Source organism: Euleptes europaea, chromosome 8 (genome assembly GCF_029931775.1).
Source record: "Euleptes europaea isolate rEulEur1 chromosome 8, rEulEur1.hap1, whole genome shotgun sequence".
Lineage (NCBI taxonomy): Eukaryota > Metazoa > Chordata > Lepidosauria > Squamata > Sphaerodactylidae > Euleptes > Euleptes europaea.
In genome coordinates, this window is record NC_079319.1 from 32965168 (window position 1) to 32985217 (window position 20050).

The following is a 20050-nucleotide window of genomic DNA, read 5'->3' on the forward strand; positions in this document are numbered from 1 at the left end:
GTGTACCAATCTGAGGAGGACTGGATAACCTTGAATAGCGTGATCCCACCAGGTTCAAACTGTAATTGGTTATTTTGAAAGGGAGAAGTGACTGCTAGGTTTATCTTGATAAAAACTACTCAGTTTTGGTATTCTGTATTTGAAACCAAACATATCCTAAATCTGCCATCAGAATTGGACTATTTTATGTGTGGAAAGGAGATATGTTTCTAACAGTGCAACCTTATGTTTTCTTGACTGCTAAATCAAAATACATAGAATTAGCCTTGCAGTAGTTTAAATTCTATTCTAAACGATGCATTTCCAGAGTATCTTACTGATGTTACAGCACTACAGCTGCAGTTTTAAACATCCTGTTGCTATCTCTCTCTCTCTCTCTCTCTCTCTCTCTCTGTGTGTGTGTTAACTGGTCTGTCTCTGAAAAAGCTAATGATTACCTTTTTCCTACTAGGAATTCCCCAACTTTCAAGTCATTTGAAGAGAGAGTTGAAAATTTAAAGGTAAATTGTAACTACCAATTCTGTTTCTAAAACAAGGAATGTGGTTGATCTTGGTGGCCCGTTTCTGTGTGGAAGACATTAAACTCTGTGGTATTGATTGGCAATATATGTGGTGTGTACATATGCCTCCTTTTACAACAAAATGAACTTAGGTTTAATGCTGTTTCAGGAAATAAATAAAATGGGTTTCTGTAAAAGCAGTCTGAGAAAAAAATACAAAACATCAGCGTGAAAGACGATTATTATGGCACAGAGTAAAGAAGTGGGTTCTAGTCTACAAGACTTTATGCCCTATTAAATCTGCCATATTAAATCTGCTAGTTGCTCAAGATTCCCTTGTGAGTTTTCTGCATCAGACTAATGTGGCTTCTGCTCTGGAGCTGAAAATGTATAACAAGGACACTAGACTATTTCACTTCTGAAGATGAGTCCCTAGAAAGAGACTTGTGTTGTAGCTTGGATGTGAACATCTGGTGGGCAGGGAATAGGAGGTCTAGCCTTATGTGTGGGCAAGGTGTTACACAGGGCATAAGGATTTTCCTAAGATATTTTGGTTTTGGGAACATCCACAGATGATGCTACAGATCCACTGGGTTCTCCCCCCACACACACACACACACAAGCCATGCAAACTAATGAATGTGAAACTGCGTTTCTCAGGAAGCCAAACTTGTATTGCACACCAAAATTATCTATCTAGACCCCCGGGATGTTATCTGAGGCATACTGCTCTCATCTATCTGGAACACATCAGTTTTTGTACACCTACAATATTACGATTGCTCTGAGCTTTTTTCTTAGGAAAAATGTGGGAGGAGGAGGGAGAAGACGCCCTTTAAGAATAAGCATTACACTAAATATTACCAAAGTATACATGGGAAAGAAGTCTGGCTGACTAAGCTGCCTGCTGAATGAGATTTCTTGAGTGGGGGCAATGCCTTATTCAGAGTTGTGCAATCCTTGGTAGTCTTTTAGTTAGTTGATAAAACAGTGTAGATATGCATCGTAACGTGCTAGTTTGTGCCTTGAATGTTGCAGCCCCTGATCTCTTCCCTGTTTGACTTTGCTGGGCCTTGGGGGAAGGGTATATTCTTAACTGTGGGTACTTCCTTGAGAACAATAAATTGATAACCTTAAATATTCCAGACTTAACAGTATTTGCAGTTCTAAAGAAGCTAATCTGAAGTTCTAAAGAAGTAATCTGAAGTTTCTAAATCTCTTCAGTATAAGGTTGGGGTAAACAAGCCTGCTGGGGGTGACTTTGGAGAGGTCTTGAACTCTGCTGCCAATGCCAGTGCCACAGAAGCTACCACAAAGCAGACGGAAGAGGATACTCCGTGATTGTCTAGTCTACTTCCTGCTAGCCACTGCCAGATGCTGCAAGCAAATGCTAAAGCACAACACCTCTGCTGTTGACTCTTCCAAGACGTGCTTCTCTTTAGCACTTAGCTTTGTAGCTATTTAATATGTAGTTCATGTAGGCTCAGAGTATTTTTTTTGGAGACACTATTCTGCCTGTGTTACTTGCAGGAAGGGAATTTTTTCCACATTTTGAGTATTTGAAATATTTTATTCACTATGACAGTTAAGAAGCTAAGAGTTTCAGCACTGTACATATTTGATGCTGCGATGAATACCAGTCGGTTCATGTCCCATGAAAGTCTGTTTCCACTTACTTCACTGCCAACACTGAAAAGGCCTCATCAATCATCGGCATGAAAAGCTTTGGGTCTTGTTGCGGGATCTTCCAGTGGCAGAAGAAGACTGTCGGCTTCAATTCATCAATGTAAACTTTGACCAAATAACGTGTGTGTGGTTATAATTGCTGGCACTGAATTAAATGGTTCCCACTTAACATACATTATTTTACTGAGGTTACCTTGAACAAATTAATATAAAGTGTTTTTCCTAATTGTTCCCAATTAAACATTTTGCTCTTGGAATTTGCAAGCGCGATTAACTCAGTTCTGTCTTTTAACTGTTGACTGTTGCAGGAGTAAAATGGAGTCATCAGATATGAAGCCTGATAATATGAACTGTGTAGGCTGAAAGTAACACAGAAAATGGAGTGGCTAAGAAGCATCATGCTGATAACAAGTACAATGATAAGATTTTAAATTCTCCCTCATTGATTTGAAAGTAATCAAGCTGGGTCATGCTGTTTCTGGCACTTAATCTAAACATTTATCCTCCCCCCACAATCGCCATTTAAATGATTGAAGTGTATGGTATCAACAGTGCTTCTACATACATATGGGTTGGTAAACATAACGTTTAAGTAAATGCACACTGGGATGAAGGTGATACGTATCTGGTTTCTAAATTTGTACGAGTGGGAGAGGGTCCTGCAGAGAAGTTGAATTTTTAAATTGGCGAACAATATGAAATCTGAAAACACAAGATTGCATTTAGATATTGTAATAATTGGAAAGCAACTAGAAATGTTTTTTAAAAAACCAGACTAACCAAATCTATTGCTGACTTTGCAAAGAGCACTCTACTATATGTGCCCATATTAGAAAATGTTCTGGCATATTGTAGGACTTACATTAATCACAGCATGTTTTTGTTTTCCACATTTAATCACCATGCTTGGAATGAACCTGAACCCATTATTAAAAGAAGCATTGTAATTTAGGACAAACATGTCTTATGTACCTGCACCCAAACAAGCACAAACTAGGTCTGTAATACAATTACACTTGACAACTTTGTTTAGCAACTCAAATCAAATGGAAAGAAAATCATTAAAAATAAAAGCAATGTATTCTCAAATAGAAAAGACTGAGTAGATTTTGTGTGTGTGTGTGTGTGTATGGGGGGGGGGGAAAGATAACTCTTTTCAAATAATGTTCCACATAACCCAAGATTACGCTTATTTACTTGGATCCTATATTGAATTCAGTAGAACTTAGTTCTAGGTAAAAGTCATAGAACTGCAGATTTACCGTGCAGTCCTAAGAGTGGGGGGTCGGCACCTCATAGGAGCTGATGTGACCTTAGCGCCGGTGTCCATGCTACTATGGACCATCCAGAGTTGGCGCAGGGTCACTTGCACTACTGTGCTGCTCCCAATTGCCAGTGTAAGTCCCATGTGCTGTCGCTACCTCTCTGCCAACATTTTTCCAGCACAAAAGCTTGTGCCGGCATCTGGAGGGCCTTCCTGGGGGGTGGAGCTGCCTTTAGGCAGCTTCCACAGTCCTTTCGCTCCGGGAATGCGCCATTTTGCAGGTGTTTTTAATTTTTATTTATGGCTGGGGTAGCATCTCAGGAGGTGGTGCAGCTGCGCCATCCCTGGCTATCAACTAACTATCCTGCCTGAGGAATGGACTGTTAGTGCCTGAAATTCTTAGTAATAGGTGATTGTAAATTAAAATTGTAATCCTCATCAGCATTGATTGATGTGATCTTACTGTGCCTCTGTCTAAACACTTTATGACATAAATGCATTTTATTACAAGATGCAGAATTAGAGAAGAGGCAAAATGCCAACAAGGTATATTTAAAAAAATGTCTCCATGCCCAACTGGTCATTGACTTCTAGTTTTTTTCAGGATTAATTAAAAGAGGCTTGGCACAGAGTCTTCTGTATAAACAGCAAGTTGCATGACTTTGTTATTCCCGCGAAGCTCTGTCTTTTGCATGTGCTAGGCTCAAATATTTGATTAGGTTTAATTAGGTATAAATAACAAACTTCCCAAAGCGTTGTTGGCCATCGTTACACATAAACTTCCTGAACCCGACGAATAGTGGTTCCCTAGAGCCGGTCATATTTGGGGGAGGGGAACTTAAACCACTCCAGCCCCAATCTGAATCAGGACCAAGTATGCATAGTAATTGGGAGGGAAGGTGGCATTGGTATAACCTCATCTGGTCAGATCTTGGAAGCTAAGCAAGACTGGCACTTGGAAGGGAGACCACCAAGAAAGATTCTGCAGAGGAAGGCAAACCACCTCTGCTTGACGCTTGCCTTGGAAGCCCCTTGCTGGGTTGTCATAAGACAGCTGTGACTTGACGGCACAGTACACACACACACACACACACACGTAGTAATTAAGAGCAGAGCATGGAACGTATCGGTGGAAAAGTGGGGGAAATCGGAAATCGGTGGAAAAGTGTATGAATATTTTTATTTCATTTTCTATTTTACTTTATTTATATCTTGCCTTTCTCCCCCCAATGGGGACCCAAAGCAGCTTACATTGTTCTCCTCTTCTCCATATTATCCTCACAACAGACTTCTGAGGTAGGTCAGACTGAGAATGCATAACTGGCCCAAGGTCACCCAGCCAGCTGGGCCTGAGATATCTAAAACACCTTCACCTGTGTACTTTCCATCAAGTTAGAGTTTTGGCAATGATGTCTAGAACTTGCCATGTAAATGTGTGAAGGGTCTCATCTAAGTGATCTAGAAAGCACAGGGCATTTGTTGGATTTGTGACCCGCAAATAATAGATCGATCCGATAGATTGGAAAGGTCAAGATTACCCTTGCAATGGTCCCAGTTTATTTTCCAAAGGTGAGTGTTCCACTAATCTTAAACAGCAGGGGTCCACAATATGGTGCCTGCCAAGTGTTTTTAGAAAGTGGGTGGGGCCTGGTAGGGATTTTGCCCAGCAAGGCTTCTGATTGGCTGTACAGATTTTTTAAAATTGCTTTGGCAACCACTGCCAGCACAGCACAAGGATCTTCACTGTGTGGCTGAAGGTAAGCAATAACTTCAGTTCTGTGGCTGGCTCTGCCTAGGGTTGCCAGCTTCCAGATGGGGTAGGGTTGCCAACCTCCAGGTACTAGCTGGAGATCTGCTATTACAGCTGATCTCCAGCTGATAGAGATCAGTTCACCTGGAGAAATTGCCGCTTTGGCAATTGGACTCTATGGCCTTGAAGACCCCCCCCAACCGCCCCCCCAACAAAAACCTCTTGCCGGTGGTGAAGAGGGACCTGGCAACCCTAAGGTGGGGCCTGGAGATCTTCTGGTATTACAACAGGTCTCCAGATGACAGAGATCAGTTCCCCTGGAGAAAACGGCTGCTTTGGAAAGTGGACTCTATGGCACCTTTTGAGATCCGTCCCATCCCCAAACCCCAGGTTTCCCCTTAAAAAAACAACTCCAGCTTTTCCCAACCTAGAGCTGGCAACCGTACCTCTGCCTCCTGTGGCAGTTATTTTTTTGGCTGTGCCCCTTACACTGTGACAGAATTATAAAGGAGCCCACAGACTCAAAAAGACTGGGAACCTCTGCAAAACAGGGTTTAGTAATTGGTACTGACTACTGGACTAGGGAAGGGGGCTCTCCCAAGTCCTGAGGGGGAAATTGGTGGAAATCAGTGAACCTTAAATGAGTACCTGCCCCCCTTTTTACAAAAAACCATTGATTTTAAAGATAAAATAATATTTTTGACCTAAGATCTAACATCTCAAAAGACTTAATGGCACATTCTAAATTTAAGCAGAGCCCTTAGAATATATATCTTGTGTTCAGTAGGCTTCATAATACATTTTATTACGTTTATATGCTGTCTTTCTTCCATCATAGAACTCAGAGGCTGCACCCATAGATTTATTTTTGCATATTGATTTTGGACCAACATGGCTGCAAAGCATTAAAACCATCTTAGTTTAATAAGCTAGCCTCACCTTAACCACAAGGTGGAAGCAGATGAATGAAGCATTTTAAATGAGGTCATTAAGGAACCTTTCAGATTTCCAGCAGCAGAGGGCGTCTTGTTTCCTGAGAACCTTTTAGAACAGACCTTGTTTTTAGACAAATTTCCATTTAGTTATGTCTCTCAAAAGGTACCCATTTACAATTGTCTGAATAAGGCTGAAGCTTCAAAAATACTCAGCACCTAGGAAAAGAGGTAGAAAACGCTTTTAAATTCTACCTATTTTTATTTCTTTGATCCAGTTTTGCAATATTGCTAAAGAAAATTTTAGTAGTACAACTTTGCTAAAGGTTTTTGCGATCATTCAAGCCCTTGCTTGCTGCATCTGTAGGACCTTGGGCAAAGGATTTTGGAGGTCCAAACTTCTGTTTCTCCTTGAGAAAAGTCAAGTACCAGTAAGGAATAATAGCAGTTAGGACAATGAAAAATTAAGAACATGATGAAGTGCAGGTGCTGTGATATAAGAATATATACACTGAGGTATTATAAAAGTGTCCTCTATCTTTTCTATAAAATTTGACTTATGGCTGATATATTATTAGATAAGATTTATAACCCGCTCTTTCCCACTCATCCAGAGAAATCCCTATGATCTGACCTGTCCTTGCAACATGGTATGATGAGGTCCACTGCTGGCTTGATTAAATAGCCAGCCATTAGTTATAGACGCAGTCAGCAACCTTTTATAGCGAAAGAGCCAAATTACATCAAAATGAAAAGCAAGAGATTAACAAAAACTCCATATTATATAGCTGAAAATATGATGCTTAATGTTAATGTTAATTGATGTGTTGATTAATAATCTATAAAGTTTTTACAGCCCAAACAGTGGGCTGTAGAAGGAATTGACATGTATAAGATCTCACAATAAGTAATAAATACATACTGGAGCACCCAGTGTTATTGTTTTAGTCCACTGTCATAAACCTGTACATGGTTGCACTTGGATTGTTGGCAGCTGTTCATTTCTATCATTTGCTGTTCCATAAAGTATTTCTAAGAAAATTTTTATTCCTAGCAAATAATTTCTGCCATTCATTTCATGTCCTGATTATTCCAATATCCCACCTATTCCTCCAATATACCATAAGTTAAAGATTTCGTTATCTTTTTAAAGAGTCATATTTGGTCTAGAGCCAGAGATTGCAGACTACCTATTCTGGCATGTGCAGTGGTATATGGGATGTGCAGCAGAATAAAATTTTGTCCAGAATGTGTGTGTGTGTTAAGTGCCATCAAGTCGCTTCCGACTCATGGCGACCCTATGAACGAAAGTCCTCCAAAATGTCCTATCTTTGACAGCCTTGCTCAGATCTTGCAAATTGAAGGCTGTGGCTTCCTTGATGGAGTCAACTCACCTCTTGTTGGGTCTTCCTCTTTGCCTGCTGCCCTCAACTTTTCCTAGCATGACTGTCTTTTCCAGTGACTCTTGTCGTCTCATGACGTGACCAAAATACGACAGCCTCATTTAGTCATTTTAGCTTCTAGGGTCAGTTCAGGCTTGATTTGATCTATAACCCACTGATTTGTTTTTTTGGCAGTCCACAATATCCGTAACTCTCCTCCAACACATTTCAAAGGAATCTATTTTCTTCCTATCAGCTTTCTTCACTGTCCAGCTTTCACACCCATACATAGTATTAGGGAATATGATGGCATGAATTAATCTAGTCTTGGTGGCCAGAGTCACATCCTTACACTTCAAAATCTTTTCTAGCTCCTTCATGGCTGCCCTTCCCAGTCTCAATCTCCTTCTGATTGTCCAGAATACATGTGCTTTATTTTATTATAGAATAAACTGTTGTTCAGACTGCAAGGTGCTTCAAACTTCACGTCTATTTTCTGCCGCAACACAACTCACGCGGCTGCCTCTGGGGTACACCCGCAGACCCACCTTCTTGCCCGTGCGCCTGCGCGGCTCGCGCCCGGTAAGGCTACAAACGCGCGCCACGCCCCGCTTCGTGACGTCCATCGTAACCACGCGACAACTCGTATCCTTTCCTCGCCTTTCTTTTCCTTCCCTCCTCCCGTGACCGGAAACCTGGAGTTTTGTTTCGTGACGTCCGCGGGGAAGGCGGCGCTCGGGAAACCCCAAGGGGTTTGGTTGCTGGGGCGCCGCCAAGGAGCGGAACCAAAGACGCGGCGGATAGTGCAGAGCCCGGCTCTTTTACAGTGTGACTCCGAAGCCTTTCTCGGCATCACGGAGATTCCGCCGCCGGGACTATTTCCGGGGTTTGGGTAGAGGGGTTTGTTTGTTTGTGGTCATGGCAGCCGCAACCGCTACTATCGCGGCAGCGCGATATTTGCACCGGGGGACGCTTTCGGCGACGGCACGACTCCTCCGTCCTGCCCCAGGAGTGAGACTCGTCGACGGGCGCCAGGCTCTTTCGGGAGGAGGCGGCGGCGGAAGCGAGGTGCTGTTGCGCTGGGACGTGCATCCCTCCTTACCCTCCCCCCCCCGTTTCCTTTCAGAGTGTCTTGGGACTGGATCGGGGAGGAGGGCCGCCAAACTGGCGTTGCTCGTGGGACCGGCTGTGGCGCTCCCACTCCTTGTCGAAGCACCTTATCGCTTCCTATGTCTTCATTCCTTCGTCTGTTATTGACTGTATTCCGTCTCGTGTGTGTGTGTGTGAGGGCGGGCTTGTATCGTTAATATCGCTTATTATGACTAATAATACTTTAGGTGCTGAACTGATAGACTAACACGGCTACCCACTGTGGATTAACTTAGTGTGTCTGCAGTAGTAGAAAAGGGCAAGAGTCCAGTAGCACCGTAAAGGAATTTCGGAGGGAGATTGGGAAGAGAAACTGCTGAATTACAGTTGATGTTCAAACGAAAGTCAGTGCATTTACCTGGGCTGAATAAAGACCTTGCATTCAGGGCTCATGACCAGTGCTGATTTCTCCACACCCATCTCTCCCCTGGACATCACGGACTCTTCTGCATACCACACCTCATCCCATCACGCCTGCTATTCACATTGACATACTGTTCACATTGACCTACTAATGCTTGTCTGAATTCACTCTCCTCTACTTAAAGACAGATGGATTCACATTCTAGCTGTATCTGAAGAAGTGAGCTGTGGCTCATGAAAGCCCATAACCCTGTCAGGAAATATTTTTGTTAGCCTTTAAGGTGCTACTGGACTCTTGCCCTTTTTGACAGTTACATACTGTTAAAATTTACTTACTAATGCTTGTCTGAATTCACTCTCCTCTACTTAAAGACAGATGGATTCACATTCTAGCTGTATCTGAAGAAGTGAGCTGCAGCTCACGGAAGCTCATAACCCTGCCAGGAAATATTTTTGTTAGCCTTTAAGGTGCTACTGGACTCTTGCCCTTTTCTACTGATACACTAAGTGTATTTGAGGCCAGCTTCACCCTCTGATATGCTGGTTGATCCGGGGTGGGGAGGTTAAAATTACTGGGAGCTTTCAATTTAGTGCTTTTTGAAAATTGCACCTTTGGGTACATTTTAGCATCCATTATTTCCATGAGCAAGGGCTGTGTAACCCAATATGGATTGCATTAAGAATCTGTCGGTCATATTTGGCAATGTTACAATTCTTCCCTCTTCCACTTTCTGCACACGATGACTGTGGTAGGTGGCAAGGTGATTAACCCAAATTCACTCTGTAAGCTGAGGGGAGATTTGAACTTGAGTGTCCCAAAGCATTCAGCCTTATCAGTTTTTCATGTTGGAGCTCCAAGTTGTGTATTTAGGGCGGTGTGTGTGTGGGGGGGTCAGTTCTTTCTGTTCTCTGAAGAAAGCGCCAAGGACACTAATGGTGCAATCCTATGCAGAGTTATTTCACCCTAAAGTGTCGACATCAGTGGGTTTATATTGAAGTAACTGCATAGAATGGCTAGTTTAGGATTAAATGCCTCTGGTGTTAATTGGGAATGAGACAGAAGGTTAAGTGTGCATTGGATGGAAGCCTCCCAAATTTACAGAATATTCGTAAACTTTGTTTATCTTTGTAGAAAGAATTGACCCTCCCTGGCAGTCCCATATATACAACTTGTAGATCCCATCTTGAAAGTTTGAGTCATGCATGATAAGGAGGGCTGCCTTCTTAGAATGCTGCTGGGTACAGACTGAAATCATAGTAAAAACTGTCACAGTGGCTGAGGCTATGATGAGTGAATGCCGCTGTGGCTGTATGGAGATTAAACTGCTGTATGGAGATTCAAGGTCTCCTTGACCGAATTGAAGCAATGCATTAACCTCTAAATCACAGTGGTGCTTGATGACCGAATGTTCTCGCTCAGAGGGCCAGAAGGACATCTTCAGAGTGGGTGTTTCCGTTTCCTCTTAACTCGGGAGGCAGGAATCAATTATTCAGATTTTTTCCCTTCCCAGCCTACTGTGGTAAATGCCCCCTATATCCATTCTATTTCCTGCCTTTATCAGGAGAGCAGCTTTCTCGCAGCTCTTAGCTCTTTAGGGATAGATAGCCCGCCTTACTGTTCTTATTCCTTTTTCTCCTGGATCTACTTCTGTTTTCTTCGATCACTGTCCTTCTCCTCTATTTTTCTATTTTATAGTTTTCTTCTTTCTGGGAAAGTGAAAGGAGGGAGAAGTTAGCCTTTTGCGCTGTTCCACAAGATGGCGGCTAGGCATGAGATCAAGATCGTCGGCGCTGCACAAAGAAGCTCTAACAATTCTGATGTGGGCCGAGCGCAACTTGTCATCGATTGCAGCAGAGCATATTCAGGGGTCTGTAAATGTTCAGGCCGATTGGCTCAACAGGGAGACAATCAGAGAGGTGGAATAGTCCCTTCACCCAGAGGTGTTCCGCTCGATAACTCAGAAATTCGGCACCCCTCTGGTGGACCTGTTTGCCTCCAGCAGCAACCACCAAATAAAGAGGTTCTTCTCCAGGTATTCCCAGACCGGAGCAGAACAGGTAGATGCTCTAGTGGCCCAGGGGCCTTCTCTATGCATTCCGTCCGCTCCCTCTCAACCCGAGAGTACTGAGAAGGATTCGACAACTGAAAGCACATGTTCTATTCATAGCCCCATTTTGGCCCAGGCGCCCTTGGTTTGCCACCCTAGTTCAGATGGCAAACAACCATCTCTGGAGACTCCCAGTCAGGAAAGACCTTCTGGTACAGGGGCCGGTCTGCCATCCCAATCCAGGATGGTTCAAAATGACCGTATGGGAATTGAACGGAGCAGACTCTCAGCCTTAGGTTATACGGCTGACATAATTCACACCATTCAGGCAGCTCGTAGGCCTTCTACTCAGAGGATATATAATTCATCCTGGAAAGCGTTTACTAGATGATGCAGGCGTAAAGCAATCAACCCACTTAAACCTAGAACAGCAGGAGTGTTATCCTTTCTTCACGAAGGGCAAAAACTAGGCCTGTCTCCTTCCACACTTCACAGGCAACTGGCTTCAATAGCCACCATAGTTCCTAGAGTAGCAGGATATAGAATAACTAAACATCCCCACATTAAGGCCTTCCTTAAAGGCTTAAGCATTATCTCCCCTCCGGTCAGACACCGATTTCCCACATGGAGTCTTCACACAGTTCTCACTGCTCTCACTAGGCCACCCTTCGAGCCTATTTCGCAAATAAGTCTCAAATGGCTCAGAATGAAAACCCTGTTTTTAACGACAGTCACTTTGGTTCGTAGGGTTTCTGAATTAGGTGCTCTTTCAATTAGACCAGGACTCCTTACCTTTCACAAGGACAAAGTTGTTCTAAGACACGACCATTCCTTTATTCCAAAATGCAACACAAGATTCCACAAGCAGCAGGACATAGTGTTACCTTCCTTCTGCCCCAATCCAAAAACTCCCAAAGAAAGGTCATGGCATACCCTTGACCTATGTGGGGCTCTGCATATTTTCATCACTTGCACCCAATCTATCAGAAGATCAGATTCTCTATTAATTAACATTTCACCCCCAAACAAAGGTAAACCCATGTCTAGGGCCTCTATCAGTCGCAATATCGCCTCCTGCATAAAATCGGCGTATCAGGAAAGCAAGCTTCCTGTCCCAGGTGGCGTCACTGCGCACTCAGTCCGAAGCGCAGCCACGTCCACAGCATTTGACAGGCAGGCTCCTATAGAGGAAATCTGTAAGGCGGCAACCTGGTCCTCAGTTTCCACCTTCGTTAGACACTATAAGCTAGATCTTTATTCCTCAGCAGATGCAGCCTTCGGCCAAAGGGTTCTGCAGAGTGTAGTCCAAGACTTCTAACCCTCCCTGTCACGGGACTGCTCTTATATGTCCCACTCTGAAGATGCCCTTCTGGCCCTCTGAGCAAGAATGAGCCTTGGTTACTCACCGTGAAGGCTTCTTCTGCTCAGAGGGACGAAGGGCATCTTGCCCTCCCAGACGTCTGTTATTTCAGGTAGATCTATTTCTAGTTTTTATTATGGTTAGTGTGCCAGGTTTGGGTACCAATTGCAGTTACAGTTGACTTCTTTTTTCAATGTCCTTTCTAATGATATAAGGCTTGGAAAGTTTTGAAATGGCTATAGGGGGCGTTTACCACAGTAGGCTGGGAAGGGAAAAAATTTGAATAATTGATTCCTGCCTCCCGAGTTAAGAGGAAACGGAAACACCCACTCTGAAGATGCCCTTCATCCCTCTGAGCAGAAGAAGCCTTCACGGTGAGTAACCAAAGCTCATTCTTTTACAACCAGCATGGTGTAGTGGTTAAGAGCGGTGGTTTGGAGTGGTGGACTCTAATCTGGAGAACCGGCTTTGATTCCCCACTCCTCCACATGAGCAGTGGATGCTAATCTGGTGAACTGGATTGGTTTCCGCACTCCTACACCTGAAGCCATCTGGGTGACCTTGGGCTAGTCACACTCAGCCCCACCTACCTCACAGGGTGTCTGTTGTGGGGAAGGGAAGGCAATTGTAAGCTGGTTTGAGTCTTCCTTAAAGAAAGTCGGCATATAAAAACCAACTCTTCTTTGCAGATCACAGCCCTTTTTTAAGGAAGGTGTTTAGCTTTGTTTTATTTGTCTGTTCCAGGTTTAAAGGGAAACCCAGTGTTTCACAGCCATCAGTCAATGTATTAGTTTAAACTTTTATTTAAAAAACCTAATTAAACAAAACGATTAAATAGATACGCATAACACTGGTATACTTCATAGAAATCAATTTTATGCAAGCATACATGTCATTCCTATTCTACCTAACTTGACCTTTAGAAAAAAGGGAGGGAGACAGATTTCACTAAATTTCAGAGCTGAGAGATTAGGGATTATAGGAGTTGGACAATTTATATAGAAGCTGTTAACACATGACTTTACCAAACCTTCTGATTTGTGTTCTCTAAAGGCATGATAGCCCCTGACCTGGATGGCCCAGGCTAGCCTGATCTCATCAGATCTCAGAAGCTAAGCAGAGTCAGCCCTGGTTAGTATTTGGATGGGAGACCACCAAGGTTGCTATGGAGAGGAAGGCCCTGGCAAAGCACCTCTGTTAGTCTCTTGCCTTGAAACCCCCATAAGGGGTCGCCATAAGTCGGCTGCGGCTTGACGGCACTTTACACACACAAAGGCATGATATAAGAGACCTCTGAACATCCCAAAGAACAAATGTTGCAAACTGTTCTGTTTGTTCTTGGATTTATTCTGGGCATAAAGCCATTTATTCATAAATTATTCTTCAAGGCTACAGGTTAACTAGAACAGTGAAAAGCAAACTCTCGATTAGTGTGTCAAAACATCATAAGCAGTGATTTAAAGTTAAAACCCACAGAACTGTTTCCCGTTTCTGCTGCTGTTTTCTGTTTCAGCTTCCAGAAAAGAAGACCAGTTGTTGGTGTCTAGTTTGCCTCACCCAGTCTTCATCTCAAGCATTCTGAACTTTTGCTAGTGTTTTGGAGGTGGTGTGGGAGTTATCATCTTACTGTACCTAAGGCTTGTTCAGTAGGAGCCATGGGAGGTAGAAATCCTATGGTAGTATTGACTAGGTCATTGACCTTTGTCTCTGCTCATTCAAACGAAGATGGGAATTGTTTTGATGGTAGAGAATGAATCATACCATGAACTGCTTATTTCTGTACCTACAGCAGTGATAGCTGTTGCTCAGGTAATGTGATTAAGGATCCATGATAGGATAGTATCATGGCCTGGAATATTATAATCCTTGGCACTAGTATCAGCTGAACCAATTCTTTTAGTCCTAGGACAGCATGTATCACATGGCATAAGAAACAGGCAGTTCTTGGTAGGAAAAGTGGGCTTTACTGTAGCAAAGGGTATAAATTGAATTGGATCAACCAGTTTGGGCAGTGGTAGCTTATTGCTGCCACAAGGCAGAACATTTCAAAGGGTAAAGGAGTGGTAACAGTGAGGGTACAATTTGGGGTTTATGTCGTGGTGGAACAAATAGTAATAAGGAGCATGAAAAGGAAGAAGTGAATAGACAAGCAGAAGAGTTGTCCAACATGGACCTGGTTGGTACACAGCAAGTTCATGTATTTAAGAGGAAGCTGCCATCGAGATCAGAAAATACAATAATGTTATTATAATAACAAGCAGAATGTATTAGGTAAGTTGAAGAATTGTGTGAGCTACTAATGGTTATCAGTGCTAAGGTACTATGTGGATAAACCTTTGTAACTAATCAGTGTTAAATAGTTTCAGATGAAGTCGTTTCCTAAAATGCTTTGTTACCTTTTGTAGCTCCTGTTCTGTGTTTTCAGTCAACACTACTATGCAATTAGGCTGTTATTCCTGAAATAATACTAACAAGTATTAGGAGTGGCCCTCATGTGTTCCACTAGATTGTGTTGTAATCATGTCTGGTGCTTCAACAATTGTTTGGTATTTGAGATGTAATGCTTTAACAAATGTTCAGGTTGTATTTGCCCTCCAGCGATGAGGTTGCATTTGTGTTTTCATTATCTTCAGTTCTCACCTTCTTAACACTGTTTACTCTCAATCCATGTGTGCACACACAGACAAATGCACACACCTATTACCTTAGACCACCACTTATCTAATGACGCTACAAAGGGTTTTTCCAGGTAAGCTAATAAGGATCTAACACACAAAACCAATTTCAGTTGATGCTGCTATGTGCTAACATGATTATTTCTTGGAATTCTTTCAGTCAATTTACCCACTTACTCATTCTTTTGTTTGGGTGAGACTGTGCTAGTATAAAGCAGGATGGTGTTAATATTTGTTTTCTCTAGGTTTATTGCTTGCTGTGGCCTCTTCATGTATTTTCAGTCTGTAAATATTGCACTAAGTATTATATAAATTTGCTGGCATCAGAATTCTGTCTATTTGCTCCTCCCATGTACACAAAAAGCTCTTTTCTTTGCTTTATGTTCTTTTGAAAACAAATATTGAACAAATCTACTGTCTTTTAAAAAAAAGCTTTCTCTTGATTATGGAGCCAGTTTTAGGATTTGTTCAGCACCTCTGGCATCCTAATTCTAGAGACTTGACCCTTTGCATCTCATTTAAACCAGCTTTTCTGGTGTTCTTCTGACTTTTCTGACACCAAGCATGACACAGTCATATCTAGGTAATTGCCCACTCCTTTTCCTTCTGTCTCTAGGTATTTGCAAGAGATCGTGTGTTGTACTTCAGTAGTGTATTACTAACAAACTTTCTTTCCTTCTCAGTCACCACCAGTTCAGATCCCATCAGCAGATCTTTAAAATTAGGAGTTTTACTCCAATGTTTTTCACTTTGAACTACAGCTACATTAAATTTCATTTGCTAGGTTGTTACTCACTCAGCCAGTTTGCAGAGATCCTTCCTCCACAAACCTAGCTACTATTCGGCTCACCCCCATTTCCAGAATTAATTGAACAGCACCGGTCCCAGCACTATTTATTCGTACTCTGTTTCCTGTTTAACCAATTTTAATCCATAATTTCTTAAGTTTACTCAGGAGTTGTTAGTAAGGCACTTGGTCAAAAACACTTTGAAAGTTTATGTAATGTCTCCCAGATCACGCTATCGTCTGTTAACCCACTTAGCAAATTCCAAAAGGCTGGGGAGGCAGTACATCCATTTCCAGAAGCCATGCTAATGTTCCCTCAGCAGGCTTTATTTCTGTGTCCTTAGTTCTGTCTTTAATCATGTATCTTTAAGAACAGTTTCTACTAATTTAGAAGGCAGCATGGTATAGCCCAGTCTTGTCAGATCTCAGAAGCTAAGCAGGGTCAGCCCTGGTTAGTATTTGGATGGGAGACCACCAAGGAATACCAGGGTTGCTATGCAGAGGAAGGCCCTGGCAAACCACCCCTGTTAGTCTCTTGCCTTGAAAACCCCATAAAGGGATTGCCATAAGTCATCTGTGACTTGATGGCACTTTACACACACACACACACACACACACACAAACTTACCCAGACCAAACATTATGCTGACTGGCTTGTATTTTCCTGGATCTCCTGTGTACTCTTGTTTGAAAGTCAGAGTAAAATTTGCTACTTTCCAGTCTTCTGGTATGGAGCCAGATTTTAGAACAAGTTACATGTACTGGTTAGTAGATCAACAGTTGCAAATCTGAGTTTTTCAAGAGCCCTTGGAGGGGATGCCATCCAGACCTGGAGACTTGTTCGTTTTTAGTTTGCCCATTCTTTCTAAACTTTAATTTCTTGTCTCCTCTATTCAATATGGTTCTTCAGACATTCTTTCCCAAAACAGCAGTTCTAAGCTGGGCATCCATCCCACATTTTCCATAGTGAAAACAGACACAAATAAGTCATTCAGTTTCTCTGCTCCCTCCTCAGGTTTCTCAAGCAACCCTTTAACTCTTCTGTCATCCAATGGCCCAGCCACTGTCCTGGGTAGTTTCCAGCCCCTGATGTATTTGAAGAAATGTTTATTGCTTGTCCTTATATTTTTAGCAATCTGTTCTTCATCTCCCCCCTCCCTTTTAGCTTATTTTATCAATTTACATTTGTTTTGCAAGAACCTGCACGTAAATCTGGAAATTACCGGAGTATGTGTGACTGTAGCCAGGTCAATTTTTTCCAGGAAAGATCACCAGTATATGATATAACCTATAAATAAAGGGCATTCCTGGTCACTTTTACCACCTGAGTATCTAGGGCAAGATAACTTTCAAATTACAAACTGAACACTTCAAATGAAGTATGTCCTGTCAAAAACAATTGTATCCTGCTGTTCTGACCCAAGTCACCAATATGTGACTCTGCTCTGATTATAGTTGTGCTGAAGGCACTGTAATATCTCTTTTAAAAATAGTGTGGACAAGGTGACATCGGTGGTAAAAACCCCTTTCCCTCTTCTAGCCCTCTAGATAACCTGGGTGCTGCCTCTTTAGCTGCTGTTCTGCCATCTACAGCAGCCTTGGGGAGAAATACCTGCCTGCTTGGAAATGGTTGTTGAACAATGGATGCAGTTCTCCTAATCCAAGGCAAAGATGGCAAGTGCAACAGTGAAGTTTTTCTCTTGCTGGCAGCAAGCTAAAAGAGATTGCTCAGGGGGGAGCAATTTTAATCCATTTCCCCCCCCTCCCCAGTCATCTAGGTGATCCAGCTTCTGCCTGTTTTATTGGTGGTATCGGCTGGCCTTCTCAGGTATCAGAACTGGTAACCTCCAGAGTAAGAAACAAACTGCAGACTGAGGGGCTCAGATGATTAAGTCCCACATCTCTCCTGTTGTCAGTTGTTTGGAGGAGCCTCGCTTGCTGCTGTTCCAAAGGATCTCTGAATTGGAGTCCAGACAGGCAAAATCAAAGTTTTTTTAAAATTAGAAGAAGTAAATACATTCCTCAGTGTTGTTTCGTATAGATGTGAAGGAATATTTAATGGATTGGTCTTCTGCAACTTAAACAAACCTCTCTTCCCCCCGCATCCTCAATTTTGATTCTTCTTAGGAGCCTTCTAGGAAAGAGGAATCGTTTGCATCCATGTTGAGGCGCTCTCCTCTGATTCAGATGGGACCTCCAAAAGACAAAATTGTTATTGGAGAAATTTTCCATGTCCTAGGAGATGACCTGTATATAGATTTTGGTGGCAAATTTCACTGCGTGTGCAACCGACCAGAAGTAGATGGCGAGTAAGTAATACCTTCATAATAGAAGTCTAATATATGCTAAATATTCATGCATTTCCAGAAGTCATTTGGTAACCCTTAATTGTTGAATGACTGATGTCCAATCAGCAAATAAGTATTTCATTGGTGTGTGGGACGTTAGCTGGTAGTTCAAAATTTAACTTTCTTTGCCTTTAACCAGGTAAAAAAAGTGAGTTTAAAACATTTTAAGTTCCATGTGAGAGGCATTAAAAAAAAAACCCGCTAGGACCTGTTAACCCTTCAGTGAGGTATGTTGGATGTTCAGTATCTCCGCTCCCCTCCAGAAGAAAAGAGGAAACCAAAACAAGGAACCAATGCTTGAGAATGTTTCAAGGGCTTGATTGGTTCCTTTCTGTCCCTGTGTTAAGATGTCCTGTCACTGCCATCCTGAAGGGGTCCTGCATTCTTACAGGAACAGTTGGCATAAAGTTTTGAGCTCTGAGACAGAAGCCTGAGAAGCATGCCGACAAAGTAGGTGAGATGCTGAGAAGAACAGTTCTTGGAAGAAATGATGGAGACGAGATTTGGTGGGGGAAGCAGTTTCACAGAACTACGTAAATGAGTTTTACTATTCTTGGGAAGCTGGTGTGTGAGAGAGGCTGAGAAGACAAAGCTTGATGTTGGGGAGTAAAAGTGAAATGGATTGGCTTTAAAAAAAGCTAGACAAATGTGGTATTGGGATTCCAGTTTCAGATGAGCTAGCAATGCAACCATGACTCATATACTATGTAGAGTGTCTGAACATAACGGCCATTTCAGCAACATTGCCTCTGCTATTCAGAATATGCCAGGGAGCATTAGGAAGCAGTTTGGAGGGAGGAGGCAACGGGATTACACATCACTTTCTCACTCCATCCTGGCACCTAGATAGGAATGGCTCTGTGTGCTTCTTAGGCTTCATTCAGTCAGCCAGAGAGTTGGCTTTAGGAGAAGGGAGGAACTTTTTCATGGTTTCAAAAGCAGGAAAGGAGATAGTAATCTGTGGTCTAAAGTCATTGTTAATACAGATTTGGGGTAAGACTGTGTCTGCCAAAATAGGCTGGGCTCCATCTGCATCCTTGCTTATGGATGAGAAGAGGTAGGAAACTGAGAACATTGTCTCTTTCCTGATCCATCCATTCAGTGAAGCTGTTGCTGCTGCCAACAGCTTAGGGAAGGAAGAGTCTGAAGTGGATTGCTGGGTGGGTTCGTAAGAGTAGGAGATGAGTAAATGTGAGAGGGAAAGCCTGGAATTACTTCCCTTCACCACTTAACATGTCTGTGAAATTTCATGGTTTAAAAAAATCTAGCTCATAAATGATAACTGGTAGCTTCAATGCTTTTTTCTGAACTTGAAGTTAATTATTTTAAAAGAGAGGCTCCCATTTTAAACATGGATAACTGTAAACTGAGTTTGTTAATTACAACCAAAAGGTTGCGTTATAACTTGCTCTTCATCACAGGATGGAATTCTTAAGCGATGTAAAATATGCTAAATAAACATTCTGACTTAAACCCTTTCAAATGCTTCTCCTGTTTTAAAAAATTTACAAGTACTACAGATTCCTGGCAGTGTTTTTAATACTATTTCCAAATCAACCTGGGGTTGGATGGTTTCTTTCAGCTTCATTCCAACATTTTATTTTCCCATTGTCAAAATCCTTTAGGAATTTGCATTGTTCCAGATGATAGTATTTTGAAAGGTTCTCTTTTATGTTTCCCTCTGTAGCTGTTGCAAGAATTTCCAGCCTGACTTTGTGCATTTCTCTTTAACAATGTTTATATTCAGTACAAGTCCAACAAAACTGTAGTTGGAGAAGTTCTATATATGTGATGGCAAAATGACAA

The 20050-nt window shown here is 42.3% G+C and overlaps 1 protein-coding gene across 4 annotated transcripts in view; it reads left to right on the plus strand.

Annotated features, from left to right (window-relative positions):
* Nucleotides 1-1991, plus strand: part of TPD52 (tumor protein D52) — a 48427-nt gene extending 46436 nt beyond the window's left edge. For all 4 annotated transcript variants that reach the window (XM_056854846.1, XM_056854843.1, XM_056854844.1 and 1 more), the window contains 2 exons: nt 452-500; nt 1725-1991. In XM_056854846.1, the coding sequence (XP_056710824.1) occupies nt 452-500; nt 1725-1841 (166 nt within the window). In that variant the 3' untranslated portion in view covers nt 1842-1991. The remainder of the gene's footprint in view (nt 1-451; nt 501-1724) is intronic.
* The last annotated feature ends 18059 nt before the right edge of the window (nt 1992-20050 follow it).